This window comes from Physeter macrocephalus, chromosome 5 (genome assembly GCF_002837175.3).
Source record: "Physeter macrocephalus isolate SW-GA chromosome 5, ASM283717v5, whole genome shotgun sequence".
Classification (NCBI taxonomy): domain Eukaryota; kingdom Metazoa; phylum Chordata; class Mammalia; order Artiodactyla; family Physeteridae; genus Physeter; species Physeter macrocephalus.
The window spans coordinates 11,544,272-11,559,341 of record NC_041218.1 but is presented as its reverse complement, the minus strand read 5'-3'; the positions used below and the strand labels follow the sequence as shown (position 1 = coordinate 11,559,341).

At 37.1% G+C, this 15,070-nt stretch overlaps 1 protein-coding gene across 1 annotated transcript; it reads left to right on the top strand.

The window, feature by feature from the left end:
* Positions 1–768: 768 nt before the first annotated feature.
* Positions 769–13,498, top strand: LOC112066251 (vasculin-like protein 1). The gene is made up of 3 exons (XM_024128667.3): positions 769–871; positions 1,206–1,336; positions 11,415–13,498. The coding sequence occupies exons 1-3, from the start codon at positions 769–771 to the stop codon at positions 12,777–12,779; spliced, it is 1,599 nt and encodes a 532-aa protein (XP_023984435.1). The 3' UTR covers positions 12,780–13,498.
* The last annotated feature ends 1,572 nt before the right edge of the window (positions 13,499–15,070 follow it).

Sequence of the window (15,070 nt, the reverse complement as noted above, 5' to 3'; positions counted from 1 at the left end):
GCTGCTTTCCCCCCTTGGTGTCCATACGTTTGCTCTCTACATCTGTGTCTCACTTTCTGCCCTGCAAACCGGTTCATCTGTACCATTTTTCTAGGTTCCACATATATGCGTTAACATACGACATTTGTTTTTCTCTTTCTGACTTACTTCACTCTGTATAACAGTCTCTAAATCCATCCACGTCTCTACAAATGACCCAATATCATTCCTTTTTATGGCTGAGTAATATTCCATTGTATATATATATACCACATCTTCTTTCCATGTGTCTTTTCCTACATTCTTGATTCTCTACAAAGTTGTGAGTCTCTGCAAAGTTTTGTTCTACAGAGAAAAGAGCTTCATAAAATTTTATGGAAAAATGTTTGGTTACCATTTTCATCTATTATGTGAGAAAATTTCTCTCATGAGTACTCTTTATCACCTATTAAGTTTTCTAGTTTCTTTCCTTTTTTCTTGCAGAGTATTTTCATAGATACAGCCAATCCTCATTATTTGAATATTCTGTAATTGTGAATTTGTCTACTTGCTAAAATGTATGTGTAACCCCAAATAAACACGTGGGATACCTTCATGGTCATTCATGGACCTGAGCAGAGTGGCTGAAAATTTGAGTTTCTCAATATGCATGTTTCCAGCTAAGGTGAACAAGCAGATACTCTGCCTTCTTGTTTCAGCTCTCATGTAAACTCGTGTCCCTTTTGTGGTCTAATTAATGCCACATTTTTCACATTTTGGTGCCTTTTGTTGGTAATTTCACTGTTTAAAATGGTTCCCAAATGTAACACTGAAGTACTGTCTAGTGTTCCTAAGCACAAGAAGATTGTGATGCGCTTTATGGAAAAAATAACCGTAAATTTGGTTGATGAAGGTTAGATAACCTTCTTCAGGCATGATTTATAGTGCTCTTGGCCTTGAATCCAATGTTAATGAATTAACAATACAGTATATCCAGAGAAACGAAGAGGAAATTTGCTGATGTGTACATGAGAACTCTCTTAAAATGCTAATGTAACAGCTATAGTGCATGATGAAGCTATGGAAGAGATGGAAACGTGGCTAAAATGTGCATTCATGAGATGAAAACTGATAAAAAGTGTAATGGGCAGCATTGTTGTGAGCCTTAAAGCCAAAAAAATTGTGATCATGTTACCCAGAGTCAGAAAAATGTTAGCCCTTCTCAGCTAGTGCTGGCTGGCTCACAGTTTTCAAAAGGCAGTGCGGCGTGAAAAATGTTAAACGCTCAGGCAAGGTATTCTCTGCAGATACGGGGACTGTGAAGGAAATTTTAGAATACTTGCTAAGTGTTATACAAGAAAAGAAGTTACGTGGAAGAGTAAGTTTTCAATGCTGATGAGATGGGCTTGTTTTGGTAAGGGAACCTGTATAATGAAAATGGCATTTTGGTTGGTAAACATGTTGTGACTAGAGGTTAGCAGGAACCTAATGCTGTGTTTTACCTGAGAGCACTGGTTCGCTAGTTGGTAATTCAGTGTTCACAGCGACTTTATAGAACACGGCTACTGCAAATAATGAGAGTCGGCTGTACCAGTCTGTTTCCCATGGACTATCTTTGAAGCAGATAAATTTTTCCTGGACAAGTAAAGAAGGAGCCAAAACCAACAGGAAATTTCCTTATGAACCAGAATAATACAGTTGATTTTTAGTTATTTGTGGTAGTTATGTTCTGTAAGGTCGCTGTGAACAGTGAATGAACAAATACCGAACTAGCACTTCTGGGGGAAATACAGGGTTAGACTTCTTTTTTAGACTTCTTGTTTTATTTTAATGCTTTATATAGAGAGCAATTTTAGGTTTACAGCAAAACTGAGCAGAAGCTACAGAGATTTCCCATATACTCCCTGCCCCCCAACATGGGCATAGCCCCCCCTATTATCAACATCCTCCACCGGAGTGGCACATTTGTTATAATTGATGATACAGAATATTTTCACTGCCCTAAAAATTCTCTTTTCTTCACCTATTCATCCCTCCCGCCTCAACCTCTGGTAACTACTGATAGTTTCATTGTCTCTATAGTTTTGCTTTTTACAGAAGGTCATACAGTTGGACTCATACCGTAGGTAGCATTTTAAGATTGGCTTCTTTCACAAAGAATTATGAATTTAAGTTTCTTTCCTGTCTTTTTATGGCTTGATGGTTTATTTTGATTTAGTGCTAAATAGTCCACTGTTTGGATATACCGTAGTTTATCTATCCATTCACCTACTGAAGCACATCTTGGTTGCTTCCAGGTTTTCACAATTATGAATAAGGGTGCTATAAATATCCATGTACAAGTTTTCTTGTTGGACTTGCATTTTCAACTACTTTTGGTAAATACCAAGGAGTACAATTGTTTGATCATATGATAAGAGTATGTTTGTTTTGTAAGAAGCCACCAAACTGTCTTCCAAAGTGTACGTACCATTTTGCGTTCCTTTCAGAAATGAATGAGAGTTCCTATTGCTCCACATTCTCACCAGCATTTGATATTGTAATTGTTCTGGATTTTGGCCATTCTAGTAGGTATGTAATGGTATTTTATTGTTTTAATCTGCATTTTCCCGATGACATACGCTATGGAGCATCTTTATATATGCTGGTTCGCCATCTGTATGTCTTTTTTGATGAGGTGTCCATTGAGGTCTTTGGCCATTTCTTAAATTGAGTTGTTTGTTTTCCAGTTATTGACTTTTAAGAGTTCTTTGTTTGTTTTGGATAACAGTTCTTTATCAGAACTGTCTTTTGCAAATATTCTCTCCCAGTCTGTGGCTTATCTCTTACCACCTTTATTCAGTATTGTACTGAAGTATCCAGAAAGTTCATTGAGGCAGTAAAAAGAAATAAAAAGTATATAGATTGGAAATGAAAAAGAAAAATATCTTTATTCTCAGATAATGTGTGTGTGTGTGTGTGTGTGTGTGTGTATGTACATGTACACAGAGAGAGGGACTGCAAAAAACTACTAGAACTAACAAGTTATTTCAGCAAGATTGCAGGACATAAAGCCAATATACAAAATCAATTATATTTCTAAGTACTAAAAACAAATAAAAATTGAATTTGGAAAACAAAAATCATTTATAATAGCAACACAATTATGAAACATGAGGCAAAAGTTGTGTGAGAGCTATACTCTGAGAACTACAAAGTATTTTGAGGCAATTTAAAGGAAACCTTAGAAATGGAGATATATCATGCTCAAGTAAAAATATATTCACTATTATTAAAATGCCAATTGATTTTTGACAAAGGTGCTAAGTCAATGGGGAAACAATTTTTTCAATCATGCTAGAACAATGGGATAGCCATATGTAAATAAACAAAAAATAGCAAAACTCAACCACCCTTATCTCTCATCATATATAGAAATTAATCCAAAATGTATTATAGCTCTAAATGTAACAGGCAAAGTTATTAAAACTTTAGAAGAAAATATGAGAAAATTTAGTGATACTGGGTTAGCAAAGATTTCTAAAATAATATCCAAAAAACAAATTATAAAAGGAAATATTGATAATTGGACTTTATAAAAATTGAAACATTTTAGTCTTCAAAATGCAGTATAAAGAAAATGAAAAAGCAGCTTATAAGCTGGGAGAAAATATTTGCAAAAAATGTGTATCTGTGTTAGGTAAAGAATTTCCTCAATTCAATAATAAGACAAATGACCCAACAAAGTAAGCAAAAGATTTGAATATACACTTCACAGAAATATATACATGTAGGAAATAAGCACAAAGGAAATTACTGCATACTATTAATTATTAGGAAAATGGTAATTAAAACCACAATGATATAGTAATATACAACTATTAAAATGACAAAAATTTAAAAATTGACCATACAAAATGTTGATGAAGTTGGACTTCTCATCATGTGGTAGTGGAAATGTAAAACAGCACAACCACTTTGGAAAACAGTTTGATAGTTTCTTAAAAATTTAAACATATACCTACCATACAGCCCAGTCATTGCCCAAAAGAGGTGAAAGCATTGATCCTCACAAATATTTGCACACAAATGTTCATAGCATTTTTATTTGTAGCCAAAATTGTCCATCAACAAATGTCCATCAATAAGTGAATGGATAAACAAATTATAGTGTATCCATACAACAGAATACTATGTATCAATACAGAGATAAACTATTGATACAAGCAACCACACCTACAAATTTCAAAATAATTATGCTGAATGAAGAAAGTTTTATCAAGAAGAATATATACTGTATGACTCTTTTCAAATAAAACTCTAGAAAATATAAATTAATCTATAGTAACAGAAAACAGAGTTTAGATGAACTGGGAATGATGTGCGATGAAGGATGGATTTCAAAGGAAGCTTTTGAGGGTGATGTTGATTGTGGTGCTATTTATGGGTGCCTGCATATGTCAAAACTCATTAAATTGCACTCTTTAAATATGTGCAGTTTATTGTTCTTCAATAATACTTCAATAAAGTTATAAAATAACAAAAGGATGACCTTAGTTTTTCCAAAATAGAGTTTGTAATTTTTCTTTTTTATTGTCTTTGAGGTTTATGGAGAACTTCAAGGAAGAGAAGGTGGAAATGTCAAATGTTTCTATGGTTTGAATATTTGTGTCCCCTCAAAATTCATATGTTGAAATCCTAATCCCCAAGGTGATGGTATTAGGAGGTGGGGGCCTGGAAGGTGATTAGGTCATGAGGGCTGAGACCTCCTGATTCGGATTAGTGGCCGTATAAGACGCCACAGAATGCCCTAGTCCCTTCCACCATGTGAGGACACAGTGAGAAGGCACATGTCTATGACACATAAATCAGGGCCCCACAAGACACCAAGACTGCTGGCACCATCATCTTGGACTTCCCAGCCTTCAGAACTGTGAGAAATACATACTTCTTGTTGATAAGCCACTCAGTTGATGGTATTTTGTTACAGCAGCCCAAAGAGACTAAGACATATCCCATTACTAAAGCTGGAAGCCCCCCTGTTTGAGATTTTTAGATAAAAATATCTAAGATCATATTTTTTCAGCAGTGCTCAGCCTGAGTCTGAAGGGAAAGACAGTAAAAGAGTGGGATGGATCCAAGAACAGTGTCTTTCCCAGGCAATTTCAGAGAAAGGACAACGGGATTTAGATTATTTATTAAAAACATTGTTAAAGAGATGGAACATGAAGTATAAGTAGGGTGAGAAAAAAAGTGAAAACAGCTGAGAGTAATAGAAGAAAGGGTGGAAAAATGGAAAGACTAGAGGGTCTCAGGAAGTCAGAGAACCAAGATAAGTGAATTCCAATGCATGGGAAAGCTAATGAGTAGATTTTGTGCTTGAGAGATTATAGGTGGCCACAGGGCTCAGTGGGCAGAGAGTGAGCAGAGGAGGGAAATACAGGCACTTAAGCTGAACATATTGTACTGTTTTTTCTTCTTTTAATCACATTAATCTGATTCTTTAAAAAGCAGCTTGGTAAAATTGTTAATCTTTAGCTTAAATGATGGAATTAAAAGTAGCTGAAGCTAAATAACCTTACCAGAGCCTTAAGTGTGGAAAGAACAGCTTGAATAATGTTTATTTTTATTTTTATTTTTTATTAAACTCAGGGTTTTAGCATGAGAAGAGAGACTGGAAAGCAGGGGAAGAAAAGGAGAAAGGTTGGAGTAAGGGGACCCAAGCAGGCTGACTTGGAAATGTGTACTCACTAATTAGACTGATTCTTCAGGTTAGGGTTATTTTATTTGTATAGTAGTTTTTTTTTTTTCATAAATAGAACACCATCTTCTAAAACCTAAAGCAGAGCATGAGTAGGGATGATGCTGACCCTATATGTTTCACAGTAGCAACGACAGCTTGTGTTTGGTGGCCACCTCTGTGCCAGGTGACTGCTCTGTGTTGGATAATTTAAAAGTATAAGAAATAGAAAAAATATATGAACAGATTTTTTTGTGATCTTTGGCTATCAAAAGTAAATCAGAGTAAATGATGAGAGAAGGAAAGTGGGTCAGAGTCAGACTGACAGATACAGACTGTTTTATATCTCATGCTCTTACTTTGTCTTTTTATTTTTGTATCACATCTTTTGGCCAGTCTAGTTGATGTTTTATTTGATTCAGTTTTTCTTTTTAACCCATGTTTTATTGTAAGATTTTAAAATTCACAGAATTTTGGAAAGAATAATATAGTGACCACCTATATCTCCTCCTATATTTACTAATTGCTAATTATTAGTATTTTGATATATTTTATCTGTTGCCTATCTATCAACTATCTATTTATCTATCTTGCTTTCTCTTGATAACTACCTAGCTCTATACAGATGTATAGCTGTTCATATACATATATCCATGGCAATTTTGTACCCCTTCCCCAAGGGATATATTACAAAGTCTGGAGATATTTTTGATTGTTAAAATTGGATAGGGATGCTATAGTCATCTACTGGGTGGAGACCACGGGTGTTTCTAACCATTTTACAATGTATCAAACAACACTCCACAACAAAGAATTATCTAGTCCAAATGTCAATGATGCTGAGGTTAAAGAGGGAAATAACGTATATATATATATGTGTGTGTGTGTGTTAATATAATATATATTATGTGATACAATATGTAATGTATATTCAAAATAAATGTATATAATTTACACATTTATGTATATACTGCTGAATCACTTTTAAGTACATTAGACATTCTGAGTAAACTTTAATAGAATATATGTACATACAACCTTCTCACCAATGAATAACATGTATCTCCTAAGAACAAATATTAAACATAATACCATTATTACACTCACAAATTTAACATTGATACAATATTATTATCTACAAATGGTTCTTTGGATTTTTTTTTCCAGTTCAGAATCCAGTCAAAGGTCATGCATTGCATTTAGTTTCTTATCTCTTTAGTTTCATTTAATCTCAGACTTTGTCTTTCACATCATTGACATTTCTAAGAATCCAGGCTAGTTGCTTTGTAGAACGTCCTGAAATTTGGATTCATCATATTTAGAGCCAGATACAACTTTTTTGGAAGGAATTCTACATAAATGATGTTGTGTTCTTCCTAGTGCATCATATTAGGGGGCCCATGATGTCAGTCTGTCCCAATATTGATAATGTTAAGTTTGGTAATTTGGTAGACTGGTTCTATTAGATTTCTCCATTGTAAAGGAACTTTTTCTTCCTTTGAAATCCGTTAGTATTCTGCAGCATGAATCTTGGAAATTATGTGAGGATTATGTCTCCTAACACTATTTTCAGCCAATTATTTTAGCATCCATTGACTGCCTGAATCAATTATTAAGTTGGCCACAAAATAGTGCTTTTCTAATTCTGTCCTTTTGCAATTATTAGTTAACATTCTTTGCTAAAGAAGAACTTTCCCTCTTCTTATCACTATTAATGTACTTTTACTACTATCCAAAATGTTATTTATTCATATAAGTAAATATTTATAAATAAAATTTGTGTAATTTCTTTGAGGTTTCTGATCTGATGGAGTCTAAAACCATGGCCAGTTATGATGAACATACAAATCAAATGCTGTGTGGGTATCTTCCATTTGCCTCTCCAGATCCACACTTTACCTTTCTCTCCCCTGCTCTGTGCCTGGTAAGACTGATCTGCATGTATTACATCATGGGGCTTCATTGCCCTCTGGCGTCTTGTTGGGTTTGGCTCATTAGAAACAAAGACAAAAGACCAAAGAGAGGGAGGAGAGTGAGGCTAAGTATTTCTTACTTTCTGCAACATCAGTGTGGACTGGTCCATTTGCCTTAAGATTCCAGTTTCTATCAGGCTACTCTTTGTGCACAGCCCCCCTTGTCTCCAGGCTGATGTTCAGTAACATCAATCTCTTCTCCTTTAGACCTAGGGGTTGTCAAAAGTTTTATTAATAGCCCAGGTTCTTGCACTAGCATAGGATCTTGCACTTTCCCTTGTGGTTTCCCCACACCCTGCACATACCTTTGTAAATAGTCCCTTTATTAAACTTTCCTCAAATTATCACATTTGAGTGTGCCATCTGTTTCCAGCTGTGGCCCTACGTGATACACATGCCTTGATCCCTTCCTTCTTTCTCTCCATCACAGGAATCAGACCAGCATCAAATGGCTCTTCAGGCTTTCACTTGATCCCTCATTTTCCCTCATGGTGTTTTCCCAATAAATCCCTTGCACATCTAATCTTGTCTTGGCATCTGCTTCTTAGAGGACCCAGACAAACACTGTAGCTCATTAACCTCAAGCATTCCCCCATGCCTTGAGCCTTAGTTAAGGCTTACAGAAGAACTAAGAGGGCTGAATAATTTGCCATCGATTTGGTATCAATCTATTGAGACAATTCTATTGTAGCATATCAGCAAATGTGTATAAATGGAATATATGGCAAGGAGATGGTTGAGTTAGACCTGGGGTTATCATCATATCTTCCATTAATGTTCCTTGTTTTGTCTTCCTTGCTGTTGCTAAGAAAAAATATACAGGGCAGCTGTTTGAGTAGCTGAACTAGAGACTATGAGATGGTCTAGAGAGACTGTGCTTGAGTTCATACTAGAGTCTATTAGCAGAAAAATGGAAAAGGCTTCAGAATCATTTTTAAATTTGGGGGCTGTCACTTTTATGGCCTTGGATGAGTTATTTAACTTGATGGAACTTGCTTCTTTTATAAACAGGAAGGTAATAAACATCTGCTTTAAAATATCATTTTGATAATTCACAATAATTCATATAAAGCCCTTAACAGTGTACCTGGAATATATTGCAGTTATTTGGTTTATTATTCTCTTATCTAAATGTGTGGATAGGAAAAGAGCTCAATCCATTGATAAGACACTTGGAGCCCCAGTCTCCAAGGAGGGTATCCCCACACTCCACTTAAACCTTAACTCTGGGGCCCCACTGTTGAGCAGCCAGGAGTTTTTCCCAAAAGGCCAAGTGCCCGCATGCTTCCTTGAGCAACTGCCTGATGAGAGCTCTGCTGCTGTAATTAATAGTGGCAAAGTTTTAATGAACTCCACAAGGAGATTTTTTCTGACGCCTAGTTTTAGATCCTGAAATAGTTTCTGTTCCTTCGAGATCAATTTAAAAGTTTTTTTTTTCCATCTCTGCCAAGACGCCTGAGGCAACTTTCCAGCTGTGTCTTTTTAATGAGTTCTCTAAAAGGCTCCTGAGCCTTGAGGTTCTGTAGAGAACTAACTAAAGTTGCAGGAGCTCTTGGGGGGTAAGGGCATGAAAACTTCAGAGAAACCCTAATGGTGATTTCCCTGGGCAGGCTCAGAGGTGCACACACCTTGTAACTTAGAATCTCTCCAAATTCATTTGCAGTCCTGAGGGAGGGAGGAAGTGGGGGAGAGTACTTTGGAAGTCTTTAATAAGTCACTGATAAGTGAGACTCTTCCAATTAGTTTCATATTTGAGTACAGACTTTGAGCCTCTGTCCTATTGGCTGGCAACTGGAGGACCTACAGCGTTCACCAGATCCACAGTGGGGAGCATAAGCACACACTCACCAACTCTGTCCCCAGACTCAGGCTACCTCAGGGCTTTAATTAACCTGATGGGTGTGTCAGGTGATCCCCTCATCCCCAAGAAATCAACAAAGAAAAAAAAATATGCTTATACATGCACAAAGCAGATTGGACATGTAATTGAACCAATCAAGCAATTCATGATGAAGACCATTTAATTTAAACTCATTTGTAGAAGTAAGTTTGGGTGCATGAAGCAAGTAGTGGAAAGGACTGAAATTTATTGCTGATGTGACCAATTCTTCTGAGTTCTTTGACCTTGCATTTACATTGATTTTCATACTTAACCACCTATCAAACATACCAGTGGAACAGGATTGGGGTTAAGGTAAATGGAAGAAGAACCTGGGATGAGTTCAATTCACTATAGACAGTCCAGGCAGGAGAGACATTGACATGATATTTCTGATGGAATTTAATAAAGAGGATTTAGACCATTATGTAAATGTAAATAATTTCCCCATTTCTCAAATACCTCTCGAAAAAAATAAGCCAGCAAACTACTAGTAGTCAAAAGATTTTCCTGAATATGCTAGGGTTATTTTCTTGTGTAAAAATTTAGATGAATTCAATTTACTTTAGAGAGAGAGAATTCTTAGGGTGAAGAATTACTTGATAGAAATAAAAAATTTTAAGTGATAAGTACTCTTTTAGAGCAAGGAAGATTGATCATACATGTGTATCTTTTCTCCCTTCTAAGATACCACTGATATAGCAATAGAGCAAAAGGTATAATCCACAAGAACAAATAGAATGGCAGAGGAGACGTAAGCAAACAAGAGAAATTGCAGCATTAAAAAATATATGAAAAGTATGTGGAGGGATGATAACTAACGTATCAGAGAGGAAGCAACCAAATAACAAGCATGCAGAAGGGGAAACCATTAAGAAGTAAGATGGAGAGTCTTAACGGCGCGTGCACGTGAAGGAAGGAGCCGAAGTGATAGATTCTTGTGGCCTTTAAAATGATTGAATAACGATGGACATGGATGCAAAGTGACTTCTCTACTGAAGCAGAAGGAACTGAAATCCATAAAACTTTCAGAAGAAAGAAGAAAATCTTTGTAACCCACTAGAATGGCTGAAATAAAAAAGACTGACAGACCACGTGTTGGTGAGGATATTAATAATAAGGAAATAGATGTGAAGATGTCTCTGCCCCAACCTATAGTTCTCCTGTAAGCCCTTGTCAAATGTATCCATACTTTTCATGGTTTTTTTAGACTTTGGTTTCTATCATATGAGACTAAAGACTGTTATAGAATGCAACTGTTTGGAATAGGAAGGGACATCAGAATTCATCTATAATACTGTTTCTCAAAGTGCTCCTTTTTAGTTGTGTAACCTCAGAGACTTATTCTCCCTGACCTCTTTCCTCATATGGAAATAGTAAAATGGGGATGATGCCAAATTATAGTCTTGTTACGAGTATTAATGTTTGGAAGTAAGTGTTTTATAAAACTATGAAAACTCCTGTGGGGTTGTTAATGGCCTGCCAAGGTGGGATTTAACTCTTCTTTGTCTTCAGTTTGAGAGTAATTTACACAAATAATCTATTTAGAGCAAGCATCTTGCTTTTCCTTTCAAGATTAACATTTTTAAGTGTAAAGTTCTGGAGCTTATTCTTTTGGATATTGACAGGGTTTTTTTCCCCTCTTTCATGCAAATAATTGAAGTAGCTGTTTTTTCTCCCTATTAATTCAGTTAATGATTGAATATGTAACATAGGGCTTCTCTAACTCAGGACTGCAGTACCCTTAACCGTGTCCCATATGCTCAAAGTAGGGGTTTCTGCCATCAATATTACCTATTTTCTAAAAACCCGATGCAAAACTTAAGATACTGAAAGAGACTGATATGTACTTACCTGTTTGCTTCTCTGTACTTTATCATCTTAGTCACCTACAGCCACCTTTGAAAAACACGGAGAGCACCTACCCCGAGGAGATGGTAGATTTGGAGTAAGCCGTCGTCGACATAATTCCTCTGATGGCTTTTTTCACAATGGACCTCTACGGACGACAGGAGATTCCTGGCACCAGCCCTCCCTGTTTCGGCACGATTCTGTGGACTCTGGTGTCTCTAAGGGAGCATATGCTGGAATCACAGGGAACCTATCTGGTTGGCACGGCTCTTCCCGAGGTCACGATGGCATGAGCCAGCGTAGTGGGGCTGGCACAGGGAACCATCGCCACTGGAATGGCAGCTTCCACTCCCGGAAAGGCTGTGCCTTTCAGGAAAAGCCACCTACAGAGATTAGGGAAGAGAAGAAAGATGATAAGGTAGAAAAGTTGCAGTTTGAAGAAGACGACTTTCCTTCTTTGAATCCAGAAGCTGGCAAACAGAATCAGCCATGCAGACCTATTGGGACCCCTTCTGGAGTGTGGGAAAACCCACCTAGTGCCAAGCAGCCCTCCAAAATGCTAGTCATCAAAAAAGTTTCCAAAGAAGATCCTGCTGCTGCCTTCTCTGCTGCATTCACCTCACCAGGATCTCACCATGCAAACGGAAACAAATTGTCAGCCATGGTTCCAAGTGTTTATAAGAACCTGGTTCCTAAGCCTGTACCACCTCCATCCAAGCCCAGTGCGTGGAAAGCTAACAGAATGGAACACAAATCAGGATCCCTTTCCTCTAGCCGGGAGTCTGCTTTTACCAGTCCAATCTCTGTTACCAAATCAGTAGTACTGGCTGGTGGTATAGTTTTAAGCTCTCCCAAAGAGAGCCCCGCCAGCACCACTCCTCCAATTGAGATCAGCTCCTCTCGTCTGACCAAGTTGACCCGCCGAACTACTGACAGGAAGAGCGAGTTCTTGAAGACTCTGAAGGATGACCGGAATGGAGACTTCTCAGAGAGCAGAGACTGTGAGAAGCTGGAGGATTCAGAGGACAACAGCACACCTGAACCAAAAGAAAATGGAGAGGAAGGCTGTCATCAGAATGGTCTTGCTCTCCCCGTAGAAGATGAAGGGGAGGTCCTCTCTCACTCTTTGGAAGCAGAGCACAGGTTATTGAAAGCAATGGGATGGCAGGAGTATCCTGAAAATGATGAGAATTGCCTTCCCCTCACAGAGGATGAGCTCAAAGAGTTCCACATGAAGACAGAGGAGCTGAGAAGAAATGGCTTTGGGAAGAATGGCTTCTTGCAGAGCCGAAGTTCTAGCCTATTCTCCCCTTGGAGAAACACTTGTAAAGCAGAGTTTGAGGACTCAGAAACGGAAACAAGTAGCAGTGAAACATCTGATGACGATGCCTGGAAGTAGGCATATAAATGCTTACTGTTAAATCTGACCCAGTAAACTCGGCTTGTGTGTTTAGGGGTTATACAGAAGAAATCGTTCTTTTCCTTTTCTTACGTTGTTGTTGAATACTTCATGCACAAGGGAAATAATCATATGCCAAAGAGAGAGAGCGCGATTGGCTTGTTTAGCTTTTGTTGTTGTTCTTCCCTGTTATCTGCTTAATAGGACTTCGTGTGGTGGGAAAGATTTTTAAAACACACACACATACACACAATATATTTGGGGCGATGCACAGGTGGGAGCTGGCAGGACAGAGAGGAGGAGACACTGGTCTGCAGCAGCAGCTTCTACTACCAGCCCTCGGGGCACTCACCCCTGTGCTCAAGCAATCATTGTCAATGACAAAGTGACTATTGAATTTATAATTGTATTAAATTAATGCTAATAATTTGGATATTTTATTTTATTTCTGCCTGCTCGGGTACCATTAGCCCTTAACCCAGCATATATGGTTTTTTCACTTTTTTTTTTTTCTTTCTGGGTACAGCTGTAAAATATTTGGATATAGGAAATGTGTTATTCTTGCAGCCTTGATATTCAGGGTGGATTGTAAAATATACATTTTTGTGAGATTTCAAAGATTAAGATTATTTTGATAACATTATTTACAGATTTAAAAGATGTGGTTATCACAAGTCTGTTGAGGGGGAAAACTACTGCATAAAATAACTAACTTGGAATAAATATTTTGCATCAGTTTGAAAAAAAAAAAAAAAAAAAAGAAGCAAGATGAATTACCTCTCAGAGCCCTTTAGGGGCTAGAGACTTGAGGACACAAGCAACAGTGGAGGGTCGGGGTACCCAAAGGGTGAAATGGAGATAAAATGAAAGTCTATTATTACAGTGGTTGGATCTTCTGACTTCTGCACCATCCCTACACAGCTAGGTAACATCCCACCCTGGGCAAGAGCACATTTAATTTAAATGAGCCCATTCAATTTAAAAGATCTCATTCTATGGAAAACCTGAAGATTAGAAGCCTTAAATTCTGGTGTCCCAGACAAAGCAGGAGCCAGTGAAGCTTGGATCTGCAAACAGAGGAATTAAGTGAAAGTCTGAGTACTGAAGGATGAGAAGGTGAGCCCAGTTACTCTCCCTGCACCTCATTCTCTCACACTCAGGTGCATTCTACACCTCCTGCTCACAATTAGACATGGGGTTAGAGAATTCATTGGATAAATCAAAGAGCCCAGAAGACATTTATATTTGAGAAAATCTCAACAAAATAGCTAGCTGGACCATCTGTAATCCTATGTAAAAACTCCATATATGGATTTTTCCATTGAGAGACAAATGCAAAAAGAAAAGAAGAAATCAGTGGAAACAGATATAATGAAGAAAAGAGAATAAAACTATAAAATGCAATAATTAAATATTTCTATCTTTCCCACCTTCTTTTCCTATAAGAAGAAATCAGCCAGCAGTTGGCCAGCTGTATGGATGTGGGTGGGGTGATGTTTCAGGAATCTGTATACATGTACTGGGTTGTGGAAGTAGCATGGTTTGGAGATTGGTTGCATTGAGTAAATAAGCAATTGATTGAGCAAGTAAGGAAATAATTTGAGGACTTGCAACTGGAAAAGGTATTCACAACTGTATAATGGTAATAGGGTAGAAAGCACCCAGAGAGAGTAGGATTGAAATGGAGTAATCAGCATGAACTTATTTTGTTTTTTAGTCAACTTCATTGAGGAATAATTTACACACAATTAAGTATTTCTTTTAAGAGTACAGTCCAATGAGTCATGACAAATCAACACATCAAAATTTAGATAATTTCCATCACTCAGAGAACTCTCCTGGTATCCCTTTTCAGTGGATTTATGCCCTCTTATCCTCTGCCCTATCCTCTGATATGCCACTATAGATTTCTGCCACTGTAGATTAGTTTTGCCTGTTATACAATTTCATATCAATGCAGTCACAGAATATACTCTTTTTAATCTTCTTTTACTTATCATGTTTTTGATTCATCCATGTTAATGGATGTATTAGCAATTCATTTATTATTTACTGAATGACATTCCATTGCATGGATATATCAAAATTTTTAAAATCCATTCAACTGTTGCTTAATATTTGGATTGTTTTTAGTTTTTGCTATTTTTTTAAAAGCAGCACTGAACATTTGTGTACATGTCTTTGCGTGACTTCATTCTCTTTGGAAAATGTCTAGAAGTATTTACATACTTCACCATGTAAAAGTATACGTTACTTTATTTGGCACTGAAAAATAGTTGTTCCCACCAACA

What these genes read in the sequence shown, in the direction of transcription:
- LOC112066251 (XM_024128667.3), top strand. Translation starts at nt 769, where the DNA reads ATGGTTCCCAAATGTAACACTGAAGTACTGTCTAGTGTTCCTAAGCAC. An exon ending in CGTAAATTTGGTTGATGAAG is followed by an intron (nt 872 to 1,205) that starts GTTAGATAACCT and finishes GCTGGCTCACAG; the next exon opens with TTTTCAAAAGGCAGTGCGGC. An exon ending in AAAAGAAGTTACGTGGAAGA is followed by an intron (nt 1,337 to 11,414) that starts GTAAGTTTTCAA and finishes TTATCATCTTAG; the next exon opens with TCACCTACAGCCACCTTTGA.